This window comes from Anolis sagrei, chromosome 8 (genome assembly GCF_037176765.1).
Source record: "Anolis sagrei isolate rAnoSag1 chromosome 8, rAnoSag1.mat, whole genome shotgun sequence".
In the NCBI taxonomy this organism is placed as follows: Eukaryota; Metazoa; Chordata; class Lepidosauria; order Squamata; family Dactyloidae; genus Anolis; species Anolis sagrei.
In genome coordinates this window covers 23,230,173-23,255,138 of record NC_090028.1, presented here as the reverse complement: position 1 = coordinate 23,255,138, position 24,966 = coordinate 23,230,173, and the positions used below count along the sequence as shown (strand labels likewise).

Here is a 24,966-nt window from a genome sequence, read left to right as displayed (position 1 = left end):
CTGTCACATACACATACATATTTTTCACTTTTATTATGTGTATGAGCCCCCGGTGGCGCAGTGGGTTAAAGCACTGAGCTGCTGAGCTTGTTGAGTGAAAGGTCGCAGGTTCGATTCTGGGGAGTGGCCTGAGCTTCCGCTGTCAGCCCTAGCTTCTGCCAACCTAGCAGTTCGAAAACATGCAAATGTGAGTAGATCAATAGGTACCGCTCCGGCGGGAAGGTAATGGCGCTCCATGCAGTCATGCTGGCCACATGACCTTTGAGGTGTCTACGGACAACACTGGCTCTTTGGCTTAGAAATCAAGATGAGCACCACACTCCAGAGTCAGACATAACTGGACTTAATGTCAGGGGACTACCTTTACCTTTATGTCTTTTTGCAAAATGCTGGAATTTTTTGCAAAAGGCTATTACAAGATGGAATTAAAAATTCAGAAACAGAAATAATGCAGGAAGGCGCGGTTATGTGGGAATAGGGAAGTACAATCGTGAGAACATGAATTGGTGAATTGGCACAATTGTGTTAATGAAGTGTGGTGCAATACTAAGGAAGCCCCATAGCATATGCATTCATTATACAGCTCAACAAAAATGTTGGTGTCTTAATGTTTAGGCTAATTGGAGGGTTGATTCAGAAACTCGCATTGGATAGATGGCATCAGTTCTCATTTCTTAGATATCATTATCTATGGATGAACAAATGGCATAAGTTCTGTATCTCAAAAACAAGAGCTGATAAAGGAAAAGTGGGGGCATTTTTGGAATCAGCACATCAAATATACGCAGAAAAAAACAAAATGCAAAGATGCAGAATGGGGGACAATGCCTGGCTCGAGAGCAGTACGTGTGAAAAAGATCTTGGAGTCCTTGTGGACAACAAGTTAAACATGAGCCAACAATGTGATGTGGCGGCAAAAAAAAGCCAATGGGATTTTGGCCTGCATCAAGAGGAGCATAGTGTCTAGATCCAGGGAAGTAATGCTACCCCTCTATTCTGCTTTGGTTAGACCACACCTGGAATATTGTGTCCAATTCTGGGCACCACATTTCAAGGGAGATATTGACAAGCTGGAATGTGTCCAGAGGAGGGTGACTAAAATGATCAAGGGTCTGGAGAGCAAGTCCTATGAGGAGCGGCTTAAGGAGCTGGGCATGTTTAGCCTGAAGAAAAGAAGGCTATGAGGAGATATGATAGCCATGTATAAATATGTGAGAGGAAGCCACAGGGAGGAGGGAGCAAGCTTGTTTTCTGCTTCCTTGGAGACTAGGACGTGGAACAATGGCTTCAAACTACAAGAGAGGAGATTCCATCTGAACATGAGGAAGAACTTCCTGACTGTGAGAGCCGTTCAGCAGTGGAACTCTCTGGCCCGGAGTGTGGTGGAGTCTCCTTCTTTGGAAGCTTTTAAACAGAGGCTGGATGGTCATCTGTCGGGGGTGATTTGAATGCAATATTCCTGCTTCTTGGCAGGAGGTTGGACTGGATGGCCCATGAGGTCTCTTCCAACTCTTTGATTCTATGATTCTATGAAATGAGACTAAAATTTAAGGCACCAAAAGTGTATGGGCCAGCATTATCAATGATACCAAATAGTAGGCTCATGCAATAAAGTCCTGAGAGACAAGTCATTCTTAAATGGATTTGTATTGGTGAATTGCCCCAAATGTGCCAATGAAGAGAGGTGTGATATCAAGGAAATACAATGCAATCTGGTATCAATGATAACACAACTGCGAGTTAGTGCAATAAAATCTAGAGAGAGCCAAGACATCTTTGCAAATGTATTTACATTTGCTTCGCCCGAGAGAACAATTCCTGTTTGCCTTCTCAGTTTAGAAATCACAAAGCAGAAGCAGAGCGGCCCAGCAGGAAAGCAAGGAGATGCGTGCAGCTTTGTGTCAGAGACAGGCAGGGCTGATGAATGACTTTCCTATGAATCTTTCACGACGAAAGGCTCCAGATGAAATGGATTATTATTCCAGCCCTTCAGCCAGGTTGCCCTTCCCCCAGGCAGGCAGCCACTTGGGCTCTCCTTCACGTTTCCTGTGTGCATTGTTGCAACTGCTGCAGTTATGAGCTGTTCACATCCAGCAAAGCAAGCAAAAGGTTAACTCAAGGCTTTCCTTAGAAGAGAGAATGTGGGCTGCTGTGTTTGTGTTGCACCAAGTAATGGGATTTCTTCCATTCAAGGAGAGTTGGCAAATGTGGCCAAAACGATACAGGGGGGAAAAAAGTGATGGGGTCAACATTGTAAGTCAATGTAGTTATTATTAGGGCTTTGAATTGTGCCTGGAAACAGACTTGCAACCAGTAGAGTTTTGGAGTTGGGTGCCATCTCTATGCAGATGACACACAACTCTACTACTCCTTTCTACCTAACTCCAAGGAAGCCCCTCGGGTGCTGGACGAGTGCCTGGCCGCTGTGGCTGTTTGGATGAGGAGGAACAAGCTGAAGATCAATCCTGACAAGACAGAGGTCCTCCTGGTCGATCGTAAACCGGATCGGGGTATAGGGTGGCAAACTGTGTTGGACGGGGTTACACTCCCCCTGAAGTCACAGGTCTGCAGTTTGGGTGTCCTCCTGGATTCATCACTTATGCTTGAGGCTCAGGTGTCGGCGGTGGCGGTGGCCGGGTTTTTGCACAATTGAAACTCGTGCGCCAACTGCGACCGTACCTCGCAAAGACTGAACTGGCCGGGGTGGTCCATGCCTTGGTCACCTCTAGATTAGACTACTATAATGCATTCTACGTGAGGCTGCCCTTGAAAATGGTTCAGAAATTCCAACTGGTCCAACGGTCGGCGGCCAGGTTGTTAACTGGTGCTCCTTACAGAGAGAGGTCAACCCTCCTGCTTAAGGAGCTCCATTGGCTGCCGTTCATCTTCCAGTCCCAATTCAAGGTGCAGGTGCTCACCTACAAAGCCCTAAATGGTTTGGGACCCGCCTACCTGCGTGACCACATCTCCATATATGAACCCACTCGATCCCTTCGATCATCTGGAGAGGCCCTGCTCACGATCCCACCTGCGTTGCAAGCGCGATTGGTGGGGACAAGGGACAGGGCCTTCTCTGTGGTGGCCCCCCAACTCTGGAACTCTCTCCCCAAGGACATCAGACAAGCCCCAACATTGGCAGCCTTTAGGAAGAGCCTGAAGACCTGGCTGTCCCAGTGTGCCTTTCCAGAATAGGAACTCCTAGCATTATGTCCCAAATGCACTTTGTTAGAGATTTAGGATTGTCTGCACATTGCATTTACCTCCAAAAACCTCTACATTTCACCTGTCATGTCCAGCACTTTTTAAATTTTGTCCATTACATTTGGCCCGGCCTTAGGTTTTAAATGCGTCATGTTGTCATTGTTTTTAGTGTTTTATTGTTTTGCTTGATGTTTTATTATTTGCTTTACGAGTTTTACTGTTGTATTTGTTATGCTGTTGTTTTGTTGTGGCCTTGGCCTTTGTAAGCCGCATTGAGTCCTTCGGGAGATGTTAGCGGGGTATCAATAAAGTTAATAAATAAATAAATAAATAGAGCTGCTGCAGTAGATGCGTTGTGAGTTCCCTGCAGCCACCCCAGTGAGCAACCTGGCTGCAGCTCTTTGGACCAGCTGCAGTTTCCGAGCATCTTCAAAGGCAGCCCCATGCAAAGCATGCTACAGTCATCTAGACGAGATGTAACTAAGGCATAGACCACCATGGCCAAATCTGGCTTCTTAGATAAAGAATGAGTGATTCCTGGCTCAACAACAGTATGTGTGAAAAAGATTTTGGAGTCCTCATGGACAACAAGTTAAATATGAGCCAACAATGTCAGGCAGTGGCAAAAAAACGCCAATGAGATTTTGGCCAGCATCAAGAAGAGCCTAGTGTCTAGGTACAGGGAAGTCATGCTACCTATGCTCTAGTCTATTCTGCCTTGGTCACACCACTTGACCTGGAATCACACTGTGTCTAATTCTGGGCACAGCAATTGAAGGGAGATGTTGACTCTAAGCTGGAACGTGTCTAGAGGAGGGCAACTGAAAGCATCAAGGGTTTGGAGAACAAGCCCTATAAGGAGTGGCTGAAAGAGCTGGACATGTTTCGCCTGCAGAAGAGAAGGTTGAGAGGAGACATTATGAGGACAATGGATCAAGCGGTGAGGGGAAGACCTAGGGAGGAGGGAGCAGGCTTATTTTCTGCTATTTATTTGTCGTGTCAGAGCAGCCAGTCCATTGTATTACATTTCTAACAGAACAAAGCAAACAAACAGAAAAATACACAACTTGTGAGTTTGGTAGCTGGTTAAATGTCCTTTGACCAGTATCTGGCCACTTGGAGTGCTTCCGGTGTTGCTGCAAGAAGGTCCTCCATTGTGCATGTGGCAGGGCTCAGGTTGTATTGCAGCAGGTGGTCAGTGGTTTGCTCTTCTCCACACTCACATGTCGAGGATTCCACTTTGTAGCCCCATTTCTGAAGGTTGGCTCTGCATCTCGTGGTGCCAGAGCGCAGTCTGTTCAGCACCTTCCAAGTCGCCCAGTCTTCTGTGTGCCCAGGAGGGAGTCTCTCATCTGGTATCAGCCATTGATTGAGGTGCTGGGTTTGAGCCTGCCACTTTTGGACTCTCGCTTGCTGAGGTGTTCCAGCAAGTGTCTCTGTAGATCTTAGGAAACTATTTCTAGATTTAAGTCGTTGACGTGCTGGCTGATACCCAAACAGGGGATGAGCTGGAGATGTCTCTGCCTTGGTCCTTTCACTATTGGCTGCTACTTCCCGGCGGATGTCAGGTGGTGCAATACTGGCAAAGCAGTGTAATTTCTTCAGCGGTGTAGGGCACAGACACCCTGTGATAATGCGACATGTCTCATTAAGAGCCACATCCACTGTTTTAGTGTGGTGAGATGTGTTCCACATTGGGCATGCATACTCAGCAGCAGAGTAGCACAGCGCAAGGGCAGATGTCTTCACTGTATCTGGTTGTGATCCCCAGGTTGTGCCAGTCAGCTTTCGTATGATATTGTTTCTAGCACCCACTTTTTGCTTGATGTTCAGGCAGTGCTTCTTGTAGGTCAGAGCAAGGTCCAGAGTGACTCCCAGGTATTTGGGTGAGCTGCAATGCTCCAGTGGGAATCCTTTCCAGGTGATCCTCAGAGCTCAGGATGCTTCTCTGTTCTTGAGATGAAAGGCACATGTCTGTGTTTTAAATGGGTTAGGGATCAGCTGGTTTTCCCTGTAATAGGCAGTAAGAGCACCTAGAGCTCTTATGCTGCCCTGGAGACTAGGACACAATGGAGCAATGGCTTCAAACTACAGGAAAGGAGATTCCACCTGAACATGAGGAAGAACTTCCTGACTGGGAGAGAGAGTTGTTCATTAATAATGATGATGATGATGATGATGATTATTATTATTATTATTATTTCTTGCCCATCTCTCCTCGTGTCAAATATGAACATAGGAACTTTTTTTTAACAATTTTGTGCATGAAACAATATCAGAGTCTGATATAAATCTGTTTTAGGCCACTGAATCACCTCCCATCTAACCCCAATTAAAAGTATATGTGTGTGCATAAAAGAGAGATGATTAATGGAGGAGCAGTGAAGGTGATTGCAAATATTTCAGCGGCAGGGTGCTGACTCTCCAAATTTCAAAGTGGATGGACAGCTTAAAGTCTTGGGATGCCATATCATTAACGCCAGCTCTGGAGAGGTGCCAACTCTTGCCAGCTGAAGAGAGGCTTCAAGGCCTTGAATTAAACTCTTCAGCAAGAAGCTGAAGGAGCCAAGGGAAAGTCAAGATCCTCCTTCCTTCTTCAAATGGGAGGAGGTTGGTTTCACATTAGTTGCAAATTAGTTTCCTCCATGAAGAAGAAAAAGCCAGCCCTCCAAGATTGGAACACAGGACAACTGGGAAAGTGTATCTCCTCTCAGCCTTCTCTTCTTCAGGCTAAACATGCCCAGCTCCTTAAGCCGCTCCTCATAGGGCTTGTTCTCTAGACCCTTGATCATTTTAGTCGCCCTCCTCTGGACACATTCCAGCTTGTCAATATCTCTCTTCAATTGTGGTGCCCAGAATTGGACACAATATTCCAGGTGTGGTCTAACCAAAGCAGAATAGAGGGGTAGCATGACTTCCCTAGATCTAGACACTAGGCTCCTATTGATGCAGGCCAAAATCCCATTGGCTTTTTTTGCCAACACATCATATTGTTGGCTCACGTTCAACTTGTTGTCCACGAGAACTCCAAGATCGTTTTCACTTTCGAGCCGGGCATTGTCCCCCATTCTGTATCTTTGCATTTCGTTTTTTCTGCCTAAGTGGAGTATCTTGCATTTGTCCCTGTTGAACTTCATTTTGTTAGTTTTGCCGCCACATCACATTGTTGGCTCATGTTCAACTTGTTGTCCACGAGGACTCCAAGATCTTTTTCACACGTACTGTTCTCGAGCCAGGCATCATCGTCACCCATTCTGTATCTTTGGATTTTGTTTTTCCTGCCAAAGTGGAGTATCTTGCATTTGTCACTTCATTTTGTTAGTTTTGGCCCATCTCTCTAATCTGTCAAGATCATTTTGAATTCTGCTCCTGTCCTCTGGAGTATTGGCTATCCCTCCCAATTTGGTGTCGTCTGCAAACTTGATGATCATGCCTTCTAGCCCTTCATCTAAGTCATTAATAAAGATGTTGAACAGCACCGGGCCCAGGACGGAACCCTACGGCCAGGCCCGTAGCCAGGATTTCAATTGGGGGGGGGGGGCTGAACATTTTTCAGGGGAGGGGTCGGGGGGCTGAGTTTGGGGGGGGGGTGAGTCTGAGTGAAAGAGTGTCTACCCTAGCAAACCTTTTGTATCATTACCCCAATACCCCCATGCATATGGGATATATTGAGTATGGTGATGAGATAATGATATGAATAAACATAACAGTTTAAATAATGCACCAGTAAGGCCTTTTCGCGAACCACCATGAGAATTTCGGGGGGGGGGGGGACTGAAGCCCCTCAAGCCCCCCCCCCCCCCCCCGGCTACATGCCTGCCTACGGCACTCCACTTGTCACTTCTTTCCAGGATGAAGAAGAAGCATTGGGGAGCACCCTCTGGGTTCGTCCATTTAACCAATTACTGATCCACCTCACCGTAGTTTTGCCTAGCCCACATTGGACTAGTTTGTTTGCCATGTTGGCCTTCAAGGACAGGATTCTGGAAGGAAAGTGGCAAGGCAAGCCTTCCCTATGCCCAGGCATGTGGTCCAGTTCCTCACTGACAGGCGGTTCCTTCCTGCCTGCCTGCACACCATTTCCTCCCTCCCACCCCTCCTTCCCTTTCGCTCTGCCTTCTCAAAAGCCAACCCTTCTCAGAGCTGTCAAGCAGATGCCGTTTTATGGGCTCCCCCCTCCCTACTTCCCCGCCAGCCATCTGGTCCTGGTTTTGATTCTGTCTCAGAAGAAGAAAACTTCCTTCTGAATCCCACTTTTCTTGGGTGCGTCTACACTTCTGCAATGAATGCAGCCTGACACTGCTTTGACCGCCATGACGCAATGCAATGGAAGCATGAGCCCAGTAGCTTTCCCTTGATCAACCTTTTGCAACCACAAAATAGCATGAACTGCCCTTGTGCTTTTAATAGCAGCTCGCTTTGCAGAAATCCGCAGGTTTCCTTTTCCACCCAGCATGGAGGCCGCTCTGATTGGCTGCAAACACCTACAGATGAAGCTGCTCTTGAAGGTAGAGGAGCGTAGGTTCAGAAGAACTCTTCGGTTTCATGGAACACAAAACACAACATTTTAGCATTTCAGAAACAGAGCCTATTATTCACAAGCAAAAGGTCCTCAGCTTGTCTCTCTCTAGGGTGCATCTGAATGTGGTTTGGCACCATTTTCACTGGCTATGGAATCCTTGGGGTTGTAGTTTGATGAAGCACCTACATTCGTTGGCAGGGAAGACCTTGCAAAACTACCACTCCCACAATTGTATGGCCCTGAGTCAATTAAAGGGGTGTGAAACTGCACTCATTCTGATGCACCCCATGAGTCATATAGTTGATTCAAAGACCCTCGACTCCTCCTCAATACTGTTATTGTTGGGATGCCTCTTTGAATATTTCACGCCATTGGCATTTACTTTCTAGGGCTGATGAGTGTTGGAGTCCCATCAACTTTGCCCATTTTGACTTCAAATACACTGGCTGCTCTTGGGTAGATTTAACCCACTGGGGAAACGCCTTGGCCAAAATGGTCTCCTGATAAGTGGAAAGTGGATTTTGACGCCGCTGATTAAAACTGTGTGCCTTTCAGGTGTTGGCTTTTGAGGAAACCTGGTTTCAGATAGAGGAAGGTCTCTGTTTTGGTGTCACTAGGGAAACAGCAACCCAGAAACTTGTCTAGATACAGGGATTGTGTTGCAGATGTTGCTGGATTGCAACTTTCATAGTCAGTGATGACAAGGCTGGAGTCAAACTCCACATTTGCAAGCTCGGCTTTTGCAGATGTGATTGTTCAATTATCAGGAATCTGATAATTTGTGGATTAATATGTCCTTTATGGGCTCAGCCTTGTATAAAAGGTGTGAATCTCCAAATATGATGGAGATCATTAGGCAGGGATGTTGGGAGTTGTAGTCCAAGTTGGGAAAGGATGCAAGTCAAGTTGGGTGTGTATTGGGTGTGTCTACTACACTGTGGAATGAATTCAGTATGATATCACTTTGGGTGTACACTGTGGAATGAATACATGCAGTCTGACACCACTTATACACTGGGGAATGAATGCAGTTTGACACCACTTTGGGTGTATACAGTGGAATGAATACATGCAGTCTGACACCACTTTGGGTATATACTGTGAAATGATGCAGTTTGACACCACTTTGGGTGTGCACTGTGGAATGAATGCAGTTTGGCACCACTTTGGATATACATTGTGGAATGAATACAGTTTGACACCATTTTGGGTGTATACTGTGGAATGAATGCATGTAGTTTGACACCACTTTGGGTATATACTGTGGAATGATGCAGTTTGACACCACTTTGGGTGTGCACTGTGGAATGAATACAGTGCAACACCACTTTGGGTATACACTGTGGAATGAATGCAGTGTAACACCACTTTGGGTATACACTGTGAAATGAATGCAGTTTGACACGACTTTGGGTGTACACTGTGGAATGAATGCAATTTGGCACCACTTTGGAAATACATTGTGGAATGAATGCAGTTTGACACCACTTTGGGTGTATGGTGTGGAATGAATGCATGCAGTCTGACACCACTTTGTGGAATGAATGCTGGTTGACACCACTTTGGGTGTATACTGTGGAATGAATGCATTCGGTTTAACACCACTTTGGATGTATACTGTGGAATGAATGCGGTTTGACACCACTGTGGGTATACACTGTGGAATGATTACAGTTTGGTATCACTTTGGGTGTATACTGTGGAATGAATGCTGGTTGACACCACTTTGGATGTATACTGTGGAATGAATGCATTCGGTTTAACACCACTTTGGATGTATACTGTGGAATGATTACAGTTTAGTATCACTTTGGGTGTACACTGTGGAATGAATGCAGTTTGACACCATTTCAGTGTCAACAGTGTCAACACTGTGAAATTGTTTGGGTCCTCTTTTGTTCCCTTCTTCCCAGCCCTCCTCCAGTCTGCTGGGACTTCTCCAAGAATTCTCAAAGATTCTTTCCAGTGGTTCTGAAATGACTTCTGCTAGTTCCTTCAATACTCTTGGATGTAGTTCATTTGGCTATGGAAACTTGGATTCATTTAGAGTGGCCAGGTATTCCTGGACTACTTCAAGTGGTCCTTCATGAAGTACCCAAGTGGTCATGCCAACCCAGGCATGGGCAAACTGGGCCCTCGCTACAAGTGATTGGACTTCAACTCCCACCATTCCTAACAGCCTCAGGTCCCTTCCCTTTCCCTTTCCTTTTCCACTTAGGCAGCTGATAGGGGAAAGGAAGTGGCCTGAGGCTGTTAGGAATGGTGGGAGCTGGAGTCCAAAACACCTGGATGGCCAAAGTTTGCCCATACCTGTGCCAACCGGTTGCCTTTCCCTTTGTGAAATTCCCCGTCCCCAGCAAGGCTAGCTCTTCATCCCATGGGGTTCATCTCCTTTCTCTTCTCCAACCTTTTCCCCAAGATGACCTGCGGCTGTTTGGCTTCGTCCGATTCACCACCGGCGACGCCATGAGCAAACGGGTCAAGTTTGCATTGATCACTTGGATTGGCGAGAACGTCAGCGGGCTGCAGCGCGCCAAGACAGGAACCGACAAGACTTTGGTGAAAGAAGTAGTACAGGCAAGTATCCCTGTTGGGTGGATTTCAACTGGATTTTTTTTACTGCTCTTTGTGTTTAATTCTGTATTAATTTCTGTATATTTGTAAATTCCATGCAAATGTTTTATGTCAAGCTGCTTTGAGTCCCCTTTGAGGAGATAAAGTGGGGTATAAAGGGAGCAGGGTTTCCTTCCTGCTGCCCTAGAGACTTGGACTCAGTGAAGCCATGGGTTCAAATGACAGGAAAGGAGATTCCACCTGAATCTTAGAAAGAACTTCCTGATTGTAAGAAGAGCTGATCAGCAGTGGAACTCTCTGCCCAGTGTGGTGGAGGCTCCTACTTTGGAGGCTTTTAAACAGAGAATGGGTGGCCATCTCTTGGGAGTGCTTTGATTGTACTTTTCCTGCATGAAGTCAGAATGGGGTTGGACTAAGTGGTCCATGGGGTCTCTTTCAACTCTAGGATTTTATAATTCTGTTGTTGTTGTTGTTGTTGTTGTGCAGAGTAAGGATGGGCATTTGTCGGGAGTGCTTGGGTTGTGCTTTTCCTGCATGGCAGATTGGGGTTGGACTAGGTGGCCCTTGAGGTCCCTTCCAACTCTAGAATTCTAGGATTCTATAATGCAAACCCCAGAATCCCCATACCAGCTGTTCTCAGAGATGCTGGGAGTCATAGTCTAGAAACAAAATAGCTTTTCCAAGCTGTGGTCCCAATTAAATAAGAAATGACAGCGTTGCAAATGGTGTCTTTTGTCAGCATCTCGGTGTGGGGCCGGTTCTTGGAAAGTCCTAAACAATCCCTAGATTATATGACTGAGCAGACAAAGGGCTCGTAGGGAAGACTTTGCTTTCAGAACGAACTAATTAACTAGTGAGCGGCTCTTAATAGCTAACCAGGCAGATCCACTCATTGTTCAGCATTGGGAAGAAATGGAAACTAGCGTTTAATGGTTTTCCCCTGCGTAGTTCATCCACCTAGGACATCGTTAATAAATGCAAGGCTACTCGATTTTTTTCAGATTTTTATGTAATATGTTTCCCTTCATGCAATGAGCAGGTGATTCTAAGCATTTCCTTTCCTTTATATTTTAGTATATTTTCAATTGTATGCTGATGCTTTATGTTAAGCTGCTTTGAGTCTCCTGCAGAAGAGATAAGGCAGGGGTATAAATAATAATAATAATTATTATTTATTTATTTATTTATTTATTTGCTTCACTTGTATACCGCTCTTCTCAGCCATCAGGCGACTCAGAGCGGTTAACAACCAGTATCAACATTACAATACAAAATCATTAATCATTTAAAACAATAATGTCCATTAATTAACATCAGAACATCAATACAACAATACAGAAAAACAACAATCCATCACGTCTCATCAATAGAATCAGCATCCAATCTCGTTGTCCATTAATCCATATTCCAATAATCAATCAATTGTACTGCTTAGTTGAAAGCCTGATCGAAGAGCCAGGTCTTCACTCTCTTCCTGAATTCCCATAAGGAGGGGGCCGATCTAATGTCTGTAGGAAGGGCGTTCCACAGCCGAGGGGCCACCACTGAGAAGGCCCTGTCTCTTGTCCCCGCCAGGCGTGCTTGTGAAGCCGGCGGGACCGAGAGCAGGGCCTCCCCAGACGATCTTAATGTCCTAACTGGTTCATAGGAGGAGATGCGTTCGGACAGATAGGTCGGGCCAGAACTGTTTAGGGCTTTAAAGGCTAAAGCCAGCACTTTGAATTGTGCCCGGTAGCAAATTGGCAGCCAGTGGAGCTGGCGCAGCAGAGGAGTGGTATGCTCCCTGAGTGCCGCTCCTGTTAGCATCCTGGCTGCCAATCGTTGGACCATTTGAAGCTTCCGAGCAGTCTTCAGAGGCAACCCCACGTAGAGAGCGTTGCAGTAGTCAAAACGGGATGTAACCAGAGCGTGGACTACCGTGGCCAAGTCAGACTTCCCAAGGTACGGGCGCAGCTGGCGCACAAGTTTTAATTGTGTGAATGCTCCCCTGGTCACCGCTGAAACCTGGGGTTCCAGGTAATAATAATAATAATTTGAAACACAACAAGATGAGTCCACAGCAAACTGGCTGCTGTATTGGATCACACGTCAGACACTTCCCAAGTGTCTAGGATTGTGTGATGTATCGGCGAATAATGCGTGCAGATCTCAGTAGGGTGGCCTTTTGCAGTTGGCAGATGGTAATCTTGTCAGTGCCCGTTGTGTTTAAGTGCAGGCCAAGGTCTTGAGGCACTGCAATAGAGAAAAGGGATTCACCGAAGTACAAGGGCAAGAGGCCACTATACAACAAAAAGTAATACAGTTATATAATCATAAGAATGAATGTGGTATCTATGCTATACAACATGCAATGTACTAGCAGCTTGCACAAAGTATACTTTTGTAAACCAAAAGTTTATCAATGACAAATCAACATTTGCAAGTCCTTTTTTGCAAATCACCAACTTCTTGTTATGAAATAAACAGTTATTCATACAGCTTCTACAGTTTGGTTTTCAAAAAGGAATCACAAACTTGTGTATTTTTCTGTAGGAATTAATTGTTTATCCCACATAAGGGAATTTTTTGGTTTAGAGATTTGCAGTGTGAATTGCTCTTAAGTATACTTTATACAAGCTGCTAGTACATTGCACGCTGTCGTACTATAGCATAGGTACCTTTAGGCACTGCACCCAGTGTGCCGATCACCACTGGGACCACCTTTACTGGTTTGTGTCAGAGTCTTTTGCAGTTCGATCTTTAATAATAATAATAATAATAATAACAACAATAACAATAATTTATTATTATTATTTAATTATTAAATTATATAATAATAATAATAATAATAATAATAATAATAATATTTAAGTCTGAGATGGGACCAGATGCTGGAATAACATGCAAAGAACAATATGACATAAACTGGATTTACACTCATTTAATCCAGTTTCAAACTGCATTGTATTTTTTTTTTGTCGTGTCAGGAGTGTCTTGAGAAACTGCAAGTTGCTTCTGGTGTGAGAGAATTGTCCGTCTGCAAGGACGTTGCCCAGGAGACGCCCGGATGATTTTTGATGTTTTTTTTATCATCCTTGTGGGAGGCTTCTCTCATGTCCCCGTATGAGGAGCTGGAGCTGATAGAGGGAGCTCATCCGCCTCTCCCCGGATTCGTTGTATGATCAGTGTAGACCCATATAATGCAATTGAACTACATGATATGGATCTACTCTGACAATAGAATGCAGTCAATCCAGACATGACAAAGTTTGGAAATAGTGGGTGCATTTAGCTATTTGATATCACTTTAATTGTTATGTCTCAATGGAATCATGGGAGTTGTAGTTTGACGAGGCACCAGCACTCTTTGGTAGAGGAGGCGAAAGACCTTGTAAAACTACAACTCCCAGGATTCTGTATCGTTCATACAAGGCATTTAAAGTGGTGCCAAACAGCATTAATTCTTCAATGTAGATGCATCACATAAGATGCAAATGTTTGCAAGGAGCAGCATTTGCTGTGGCTTCCTGTGATAATGTTGTGCAAATCCAACCTTGTTCTGTGAAGCAATTCAGGGCATTGCAGCATCTTCAACTTCCTGGAAGCAATGGCTGTACTTGTTTGTGATACCCATATGTTGTGGAATGGACACAAAGGATGCCATTCATCCTTTAGGCAAAGCCGAGGCTGGAAGAAGCACAACGTGATGGCAGCAAAGAAAGACAAGCGGAAAGACACTTGTCTCTGTGATGAATATGTCTGCAATTTAAGAGGAATTGAACATTGGTTTCTTTTGCATCAATTCCCCTGATGTTTCAGCAAGACCAAAGTGCATCTACACTGTTGAATGAACCAGTTTGACACCCCTTTAACTGCCATAGCTCAGTGCTATGGAATCTTGGAGTTGTAGTTTATTGACTAACCTGTATTTTGGGCAGAGAAGACTAAAAGGTTTCTTCTTTGGAGGCTTTTAAACAGAGGCTGGATGGCCACCTGTTGGGACTGCTTTGAACGCAATTGTCCTGCTTCTTGGCAGAATGGGGTTGGACTGGATGGCCCACAAGGTCTCTATGATTCCATGATTGCATAGCATTGAGCCATGCTAGTAGAAGTAGTGTCAAACTGCATTAATTGTGCACCTCTAGCACAACACTCAAGTCACTTACCTGCACTGGATAAAAATGACTGCAGTGGTTCGAATCCCAGGACAGCAGGTTGAGCTCCCCCTGTCAGCTGCAGCTCCTCAAGCAGGGACATGAGAGAAGCCTCCCACAAGGATGGTCCCCATCCCCCTGGTGTCAGGAATGACTCGAGAAACTGCAAGTCGCTTCTGGTGTGAGAGAATTGGCCATCTGAAAGGACGTTGCCCAGGGGACTTCTGGATGTTTTGATGTTTTATCATCCTTGTGGGAAGCTTTTACATGACCACCACATACGGTAAAAGCTGGCCACTTTCCCCCCACATTTCCAACAATCACTAGAATACATTATGTATTTAGGGGTGGTCTTAAAGTGTATTATAGTTTAATGTATGTTTTAGGACGTGTTACAGCAACTACTTATATTTCGTTTTAAATGTTTTTTATTATTGGGTAGTATTGTCGAAGGCTTTCATGGCCAGAATCCCTGGGTTGTTGTGTATTTTCTGGGTTGTATGGCCATGTTCAAGAAGCATTATCTCCTGATGTTTCACCTGTATCTATGGCAGGCATCTCAGAGGTTGTGAGGTCTCACACCCTCTGTGGATGCCTGCCAAAGATGTGGGTGAAATATCAGGAGAAAATGCTTTTGGAACATGGCCAGACAGCCCAGAAAACACACAACAACCTAATGATTCTGGCCATGAAAGCCTTCGACAATACATTTTTATTATTAGTATGCATGTTTTTATCTGTTGCAATAGTATACATCCTAGCCATCCTTTCCGGCTTCCTTGTACATGTCCACCACATATGGTAAAAGATGCCCACTTTCCCCTCACATTTCCTACAATCACTAGAACTATTTGTATACATCCTAGCCATCCTTTCTGGTGTCCTTGTACATGTCCACCACATGTGGTAAAAGGTGCCCACTTTCCCCCCACATTTCCAACAATCGCTAGAACTATTTGTATACATCCTAGCGATCCTTTCCGGTGTCCTTGTACATGTCCACCATATATGGTAAAAGGTGCCCACTTTCCCCCCACATTTCCAACAATCGCTAGAACTATTTGTATACATCCTAGCGATCCTTTCCGGTGTCCTTGTACTTGTCCACCATATATGGTAAAAGGTGCCCGCTTTCCCCCCACATTTCCAACAATTGCTAGAACTATTTGTATACATCCTAGCCATCTTTTCTGGCACCCTTGTACATGTCCACCACATATGGTAAGAGGTGCCCACTTTCTCCCCACATTTCCAACAATCGCTAGAACCATTTGTATACATCCTAGCCACCCTTTCCGCCATCCTTGTACATGTCCACCACATATGGTAAAAGGTGCCCACTTTCCCCCCACATTTCCAACAAGTGCTATAATTATTTTTATACATCTTAGCCATTCTGTCCGGTGTTGGATATGCATCATTTTATAGAAATGGACCTGTACTTGTTTTTAAGCTTTTACCTCTGTTGTGTGACCTTCTCGCAAGAAGGGATGGAAATTATACATTGACACATGGTTTGAAATCTCTCTTCCCTCACAGAATTTTGCCAAAGAGTTTGTGATCAGCGACCACAAAGAACTGGATGAAGACTACATCAAGGGGGAACTGAAGAAAGCCGGCGGCGCAAACTACGACGCACAAACGGAATAGAGAAAAACCCATGGTGCCTCCTGGATTGGGAGAAGGGAAGGAGGGAGGAAAAAGCACAATTCATCTTCAGAAGGAAAGAAAAAAAACTGGGAGGAGATGACCAAAAGGAAGACGACGCAACTTCCTCTCACTGCACATTGCGGAGCAATTTCTCCGGCTCCCGAAGCGGACCTCGCTTTCTCATTCCATCCGGCAAAGCATCTCTCTCCCTCTCTCATTCCTCATCCTTTTGTTTCAACTTCTTTCCTTCTTCTTCTTCTTCTGTTTTGACTGCTGTCTTTTCACATTTAACAACATCAGATGCTCGGCTCCCTTCTGCAGCATGTTAGCGATGAGACGGTCAAACGAGTCGCCAAAGTCCCGATCTGGCATTCGGCTCACCAGGGTGTTGTTGTTTTTGTTGTTTTGGAAGGCCTTAGGAATGAAATCAGTTGTTATATTATGTGTGACTTCTTCTCCAACTTCCTCCATTCAGCTCGAAATCTTCCAGGAGAAGCCAAGCATGCAGAAGTAGTTAGAGTTAGAACACACATCTACACTGTAGGATGAATGTGGTTTGACACCACTTTAAGGTTATGCTTTGGAGGCATAGCTTTGATAGGATAGCTGTTCTCCATAATTCCTGATACAACCCCAAAACCCACCAGAAGAACCAGTCAGATATCATGAAGGCCTGAGGCTGGATCTACATTGGCCTATAATGAGTTTGTACTGCATTATATGGTTAGTGTAGACCTATGTGATGTATCCAAATTGCATTATATGGCATTGTAGATCCAGCCTCGTTTTTGTGATGCTGGAAAGCAGGATACTGCAAGATGACATGGCCAGTGAATGGCAGCTCTAGGAGTGCATCTACACTGTAGAATTAATGCAGTTTGATACTGTTTTAATGGACATGTAATCATGGGAATTGTTTGGTGAGGCATCAGCAAAACTCTTTGGAAGAGAAGGCTAAAACCCCGGTGGAATTACACATCCCATGAAGCCATAGTATTGGGCCATGGCAGTTAAAGTGATGCTAAACTGCATTAATTGCATCATGGAGATTAACCCCCAGCTTCTTCTCTCACAATTTCCCGGAATATGGGACTCAATTGGTTAACTTTGAAAATAGGTTGCAGGGGCATTAATTGTGGTTATGGAAATATGGATGCAAAACAGTCACAAGGTTATAAGTCTCAAAGAGCATCTACGCTATACAATTAATGCAGTTTGGTACCACTTGAATTCCCATGGCTCAATGCTATGAAGCACTGAGAGTTGTAGATTTAGAAGGTCTTTAGTCTTCTCTGTCAAATGGTGCTGGTGCCTCACCAAACTACAATTCACGCTATTCCGTCACATTGAGTCAAAGCAGTGTCAAACTGCATTTGTTCCACAGTGTAGATGCACCCTAACTTGCCTAACACAGCCATTGACAGGAATCTGAAGGGATAGGATGATATGCCTTAACAGAATGGTTTATTTCTCCCCTCTTCTCTCACTCCATCCTTTTTTCAAAGTGCTTTTCTTTCAATTTCATATTTTATTTCCTCCATAATTGCTATAACAGTGGTAAACAAGGGGGCCGGGAAGCGGAAATATCTCATCCTTGTACTGTTTTGTACATTTGTTGGCTTTTTACAAAACTCTTTGCTTTTGTGTTTCGGAAGACGATTGCTGCTGAGATTTTCAGACAAATACACAAGAGCATTGGTTACACTCTTGGCTACCATCAGTCTCCTTTTTGGAGTTTAATAGGGTTTGTGTAAGAATAAGTGTGCAATTCAGACCATCGAATCTCATACTTTTCCTTGCAAATAGGAACACGTTGAATGCATACAAGCACACACATAATTTTCTGTACAAAAAAGGTTTTCTGCACAGAAATACATTTTCTTTGCATAGAAAACAATCTCTATGCAAAACATGGGAAAATGATTTCAGAACTAATGTATATGTAAGTTACTCAAGAAATTAGAAAACTTTTGGAAGTAGAAGCTAATGCACAATTGTAGAAAATTGCTTGGCCTCAAATCTTGCATTGCGTAACTTCATGATGCCAGAACCGGTGTTGCTGACCTAAGGTATTTCACAAAAGTCTTATGCAAGTCATAAGCTGCATCTACACTCTAGAATGAATGCAGTTTGACACAACTTGAACTACCATGGCTCAATGCTATGAGATCTTGGGAGTTGTAGTTTTGCAAAGTCTTTAGCCTCCTCTGCCAAAGAGTCCAGGTGCCTCACCAAACTGCAGCTCCCATTATTCCATAGCATTCAGCCATGGCACTTCAAGTGGTGCCAAACTGCATTCATTCTATACTTTAGATGCTTACTTACTTACTTACTTAGGCGATCCCTCGTTTTCCGAGGATGATTGTCTTCCAATATTCTTGTGGGTCCGTATGTGGCTGTGGAACCCTATTCTTGCTCTGCATCTTCTTCCGCAGTGAGGGCATTGGTTTCCAGGTGGAAGGCGGTCTCGGTCGGGGTTGGCTTGACGCGCCTTCCTCTTGGCACGCTTCTCCCTTTCGCCCTCCATTCCTGCCTCCTCAAATTCTACAGCACTGCTGGTCACAGCTGACCTCCAGCTGGAGCGGTCAAGGGCCAGGGCTTTCCAGTTCTCAGTGTCTATGCCAGAGTTTTTAAGGTTGGCTTTGAGCCCATCTTTAAATCTCTTTTCCTGTCCTCCAACATTCCGTTTTCCGTTCTTGAGTTCGGAGTAGAGCAACTGCTTTAGGAGACGGTGGTCGGGCATCCGGACAACGTGGCCAGTCCAGCGGAGTTGGTGGCGGAGGATCATTGCTTCAATGCTGGTGGTCTTTGCTTCTTCCAGCACGCTGACATTTGTCCGCCTGTCTTCCCAAGAGATTTGCAGGATTTTCCGGAGGCAGCGCTGATGGAATCGTTCCAGGAGTTGCATGTGACATCTGTAGACAGTCCACGTCTCACAGGCATATAGCAGGGTTGGGAGGACAATAGCTTTATAGACAAGCACCTTGGTATCCCTACGGATACTTTAGTATCCCTACGGATACTTTAGATGCACTCTGCGTCTAAAGGTCTTTGGGTATTTAACTAATGTTGATTTCTACAAACATGTAGATGCAGGGAATGTTGTGGATGGAGCAGATCTTGATTTCAGGAAGGCCTTCCTTCAACAAAGTCCCCCATGACCTTCTTGCAAGCCAACTAGTCCAATGTCGGCCAGGCAATGCTACTGTTAGGTAGATCTAGAATTGGTTAAGCTACCAAACCCAAAGGGTGCTTCTCTCCAATGCTTCTTCATCCTAGAAAGAAGTGACTATTTGGATGCCATAAAGAGGGTTCGGTCCTGGGCCCAGTCCTGTTCAACATCTTTATTAATGACTTGGATGAAGGTTTAGAGGAAGTGCTTCTTATCAAGTTTGCAGATGGGAACAAATTGGGAGGGAGAGTGATTACTCCAGAGGGCAGGGTCAGGATGCAAAATGACCTCAACAGATTAGAGAGATGATTGGTCAAAGCTAATACAATGAATTTCAACAAGAGGAAATGTAAGATACTCTACTTAGGCAGGAAAAATGACATGCACAGAGACAAGATTGGTGATTCTTGGCTCCACCACAGAGTCGCATGCGAGAAAGGTCTTGGAATCTTGGTCGGAAAAAAGATGAACACGAGTCAAGCGTGTGATGCAGCAGCTCGAAAAGACATTGGGATTTTGGGCTGCATCCAAAGGAGTTCAGTGCCCAGATTGAGGGAAGTCCTGGTGCCTCTCTATTCTGTTTTGGTCAGACCTCTTCACCTGGAAACACACTATGTCCAATTCATGGCCTCACCGTTCAAGAGAGAGGTTGACTCAAAGCTGGAAAGCATCCAGAGGAAGAGAGAGACTAAAAGGATCAAAGGTCTGGAGACCAGGAATCCCTTTGAGAAGCGTCTTAAAGAACTGGGTCTGTTTAGCCTGCAGAATAGAAGGGTTTGGTTTTTTTTCTCGTGTCAGGGCAGCCAGTCAATTATATTACATTTCTAACAGAACAAAGGAAACAAACAGAGAAAATACAAAATGTGTGAGTTTGGTAGTTGATTAAATGTCCTTTGACCAGTATCTGGCCACTTGGAGTGCTTCCGGTGTTGCTGCAAGAAGGTCCTCCATTGTGCATGTGGCTGGGCTCAGGTTGCATTGCAGCAGGTGGTCAGTGGTATGCTCCTCTCCGCACTCGCATGTCAAGGATTCCACTTTGTAGCCCCATTTCTTGAGGTTGGCTCTGCATCTTGTGGTGCCAGAGCACAGTCTGTTCATTGCCTTCCAAGTCGCCCAGTCCTCTGTGTGCCCAGGGGGGAGTCTCTCATTTGGTATCAGCCATTGCTTGAGGTTCTGGGTTTGAGCCTGCCACTTTTGGACTCTCGATTGCTGAGGCGTTCCAGCGAGTGTCTCTGTAGAAGGGTGAGAGGAGGAGAATGATGAGAGTCGTGTATCAATATGTAAAAGGGTACCGTAAGGAAGAGGGACCAGACTTGTTTTCTGCTGCCCTGGAAACTAGGACTCAATGGAGCCATGGATTGAAATGACAGAGGAGATTCTAATGAACAACTTAAGAACTGTTCAGCAGTAGAACACTCTGCCTTGGAGTTTCTTTGAGGCTTTTAAGCAGAGGCTGGATGGCCATCTCTCGGGGATTATTTGATTATGCTTTTTTCCTGCATGGAATGGGGTTGGACTAGATGGCCCATGTGGTCTCTTCCAGCTCTAGGAGTCTATGATTCTAACAATCCAAGGAATAATGCTGTCATTAACCAACATATGTTGCTTGGAACGCCAAAGGCTTGGCGCATATCTAAGTCGGATTATGGTGCCGGGAACCCCACCGAGTTGCTCCTAATCTTCCCAGCACCAAAGCGTCAAGGTTGCTGCTTAATGCTGCAGTGGGTGGATTTCTTCATAAACATCCTCCCATTAGCTTAGCATTTAGCATGCCAAGCAAAAATGCAGCCTTCGCAGCAGCCCCGTGGATTTTCATGAGGTTTCTATAGCCAAGGAATGCTTGGAGGTGGCTGTGCTTTGAAACGGAGTCAACACCCGTTGGGATTTGATGTTGGCCTCACATTCAAGGATTAGCCAGGGCTGGCCCTGCTTAGCTTCCACGTTCAGAGGGGATCTTTAGGATCCTTTTTGCTTTCTGTGTGCCTTCAAAACCACATGCTGGCTTATATAGACCCCATTAATTTCATAGAGGTTAAATAGGTGGTTTTATCAATTCCTTCCTGTGAAAACTGCTTCATATTCATCGGTGGTCTCCCATCCAAATACTAACCAGGGCTGACTCTGCTTAGCACCCAGGATAATAACGCATCTGATGCCTTTAGGACAGGCCTGGGCCAACTTCAGTCTTTCCTCCAGTGTTTTGGACTGCAACTCCCACAATTACTAACAGCCAGTAATAACAACAACAACAACAACAACAACAGTTTGTGGCCCCCTGATTTAAATACTAAATATTTTAATACTGCAATTATTATTACAATGATTAAAATACTAATAATTTCCCCCCAAAAAGGCCACTATTGATTTTGCCATTTTATGTAAAAGACAACATTTCATCATTATATAATAATAATAATACGAGGGTGGATCAAAACGTTTTGCTTCCTGCGTCATAAAAACGTTATGAATGAACATCTAACTAACCAAGTCCCAGCAGATAGCAAGGGTCTAGTATATGCATAACATGGGCCAATATCTGTATTATGTTATGTATTTTGGATATTTTCACATTTTGGAATATTTATATATACATCTCTGAGTTGCGACCCAGGTCTAAAGACAGAATCGGTGGATGTTTCATATACTAGGTTCTTGTGTTTTTTTTCGGGCTATAGGGCCATGTTCTAGAGGCATTTCTCCTGACGTTTCGGCTGCATCTGTGGCAAGCATCCTCAGAGGTAGTGAGGTCTGTTGGAATTAGGAAAATGGGTTTATATCTCTATGGAATGGCTGGGGTGGGGCAAAGAGCTCTTCTCTGCTGGAGCTAGGTGTGAATGTTTCAACTGACCACCTTGATTAGCATTTGAAGGCCTGGCTGAGCCTCGGAAAATCTTTTGTTGAGAGGTGTTAAGATGTGCCTGGTTGTTTCCTCTCTGCTGTTTTGCTGTTGTAATTTTAGAGAAGTCAGCCATAGCAGAGCACCAGATGAACCAGCCTGGACACAGCATATTATTTGAGAACACAGAAATGCTGGACCACTCCAACAACCACCATGTCAGACTACACAAAGAAGCCATTGAAATCCACAAGCATGTGGACAATTTCAACAGAAAGGAAGAGACCATGAAAATGAACAAAATCTGGCTACCAGTATTAAAAACTCTAAAATTACAACAGCAAAACAGCAGAGAGGAAACAACCAGGCACATCTTAACACCTCTCAACAAAAGATTTTCCCAGGCTCAGCCAGGCCTTCAAATGCTAATGAAGGTGGTCAGTTGAAACATTCACACCTAGCTCCAGCAGAGAAGAGCTCTTTGCCCCACCCCAGTCATTCCACAGATATATAAACCCATTGTCCTAATTCCAACAGACCTCACTACCTCTGAGGATGCTTGCCATAGATGCAGGCGAAACGTCAGGAGAAATGCCTCTAGAACATGGCCCTATAGCCCGAAAAAACCCACAAGAACCTAGTGATTCCAGCCATGAAAGCCTTCGACAATACGTTTCATATACTGATTGTACACATAGCCTGATTGGCACTTCATCATTTCCTTCTCCATAGTATGCATCCTCCTCTTACATTTAATCGAGTGTGGTGCTTTCCATAACCGCAAACCGATTATCACAACCACTTTGGGGACCTGAGGCCTCCGTCTAGTCAGGAGAGATCTCAGGTGAGCCATTCAGCGCCGGAGTCGAGTCCCAAGGCAATGGACTTGGAAGGAGCCGCCAAAGCTCAGGTGTCCTGGCTGTGCTCCAACTTGGGTAATTATATTCAACTGACCTAAATCCACTCCACTCTTTCCATTGGGTGCTATTATGGGCACGCTCCCTGACCTCCGTGGGCCACATAAGCTCCATCTCAGGGTGTGTCCACACTGCAGAACGAAAGCAGTTTGACGCCATTTGAACCCCCATGGGCAATGCTATGCAGTCTGGTAATTGTAATTTTGCAAGGTCTTTAGCTTTGCCAATGCTTACCTGTTCTGCACTAATAGTTTTGTAAAGACTTACCAGTTCTGCACAAATAGCTTTGTAAAGACTTACCTGTTATGCACTAATGGCTTTGCAAATGCTTGCCTGCTCTGCACTACTAGCTCTTCAAAGACTAATAATAATAATAATAATAATAATAATAATAATAATAATCTTTATTTATACCCTGCCACCATCTCCCCAAGGGACTCGGAGTGGCTTACATGAGGCCAGAGCCAAACAACACATCAATAAAACAAGAAAGCAATAAACAAAAAAAATTATTTATTTGTCGTGTCAGGGCACCCAGTCAATTATATTACATTTCTAACAGAACAAAGCAAACAAACAGACAAAATACAAAATTTGTGAGTTTGGTAGTTGATTAAATGTCCTTTGACCAATATCTGGCCACTTGGAGTGCCTCTGGTGTTGCCGCTAGAAGGTCCTCCATTGTGCATGTGGCAGGGATCAGGTTGCATTGCAGCAGGTGGTCAGTGGTTTGCTCTTCTCCACACTCGCATGTCGTGGATTCCACTTTGTGGCCCCATTTCTTGAGGTTGGCTCTGCATCTTGTGGTGCCAGAGCGCAGTCTGTTCAGCGCCTTCCAAGTCGCCCAGTCCTCTGTGTGTCCAGGGGGGAGTCTCTCATTTGGTATCAGCCACTGATTGAGGTTCTGGGTTTGAGCCTGCCACTTTTGGACTCTCGCTTGCTGAGGTGTTCCAGCGAGTGTCTCTGTGGATCTTAGAAAACTATTTCTAGATTTAAGTCGTTGACGTGCTGGCTGATACCCAAACAGGGGATGAGCTGGAGATGTTTCTGCCTTGGTCCTTTCACTAAAACAAAAACAATACAATTAATATAAATCACATATAAACAATAACACACAAAGATTTAAAAACCTATGGCCGGGCCAAATGTAATAATTAAAAAATAAATAAATGCTGGGTATGAACAAGGTAGGATATATCTGGCAGGAGGATTTTAGAAAGTGAGGGGAGCGCAATCCAACAAATAGTTAAAGTGCATTCTGAGGACATTTTGCTGGGAATTATTTCCTTATTCCGGGAAGGCACACTGGAACAGTCACGTTTTATTTATTTATTATTTATTTACTTTATTTATATACCGCTTTTCTCAGCCCTCAGGCAACTCAAAGTGGTTTTCAGGCTCCTCCTAAAGTCTGCCAATGTAGGGGCATGCCTGATATCCTTTGGAAGTGAGTTCCAGAGTCGGGGGGCCACCACAGAGAAGGTCCTCTCCCTCGTCCCCACCAATCGCACCTACGAGGGAGGTGGGAGCGAGAGCAGAGCCTCTCCAGATGATCGAAGAGATCGTGTGGGTTTGTACACAGAAATGCGGTCACTTACCTGTTCTGCACTACTAGCTTTGCAAATGCTTACCTGCTCTTCACTGTTACTAGCTTTGTCAAGACTTACCTGTTCTGCACTATAAGCTTTGCAAAGACTTTCCAGTTCTACACTGTTACGTGCTTTGCAAAAAGCCTGCCTGCTCTACACTGATTTCAATGAACCCTGAGTGCATCCTTTATGGCTCAGAACACTTATTATTTTCTCCGCACAAAAGGAATGAGCTGTTTTCCAATCAAATTCCGAAATATTTACCGTTCTTCTCTCCCACCTCTCTGTGACTAATTTGTTATAAGGCTCCTGAACATCTATTGTCATGGCAACTCCGCGAGGGGAGACCCATTTATGCAAGCCGTAATGGGC

At 44.7% G+C, this 24,966-nt stretch overlaps 1 protein-coding gene across 1 annotated transcript in view; it reads left to right on the top strand.

Moving 5' to 3' along the window:
- COTL1 (coactosin like F-actin binding protein 1) overlaps nt 1-17,784 on the top strand; it is a 28,523-nt gene extending 10,739 nt beyond the window's left edge. The window contains exons 3-4 of the mRNA XM_060788047.2: nt 10,143-10,300; nt 15,970-17,784. Of these exons, the coding sequence (XP_060644030.1) occupies nt 10,143-10,300; nt 15,970-16,080 (269 nt within the window). The 3' untranslated portion in view covers nt 16,081-17,784. The remainder of the gene's footprint in view (nt 1-10,142; nt 10,301-15,969) is intronic.
- Nucleotides 17,785-24,966: the final 7,182 nt, after the last annotated feature.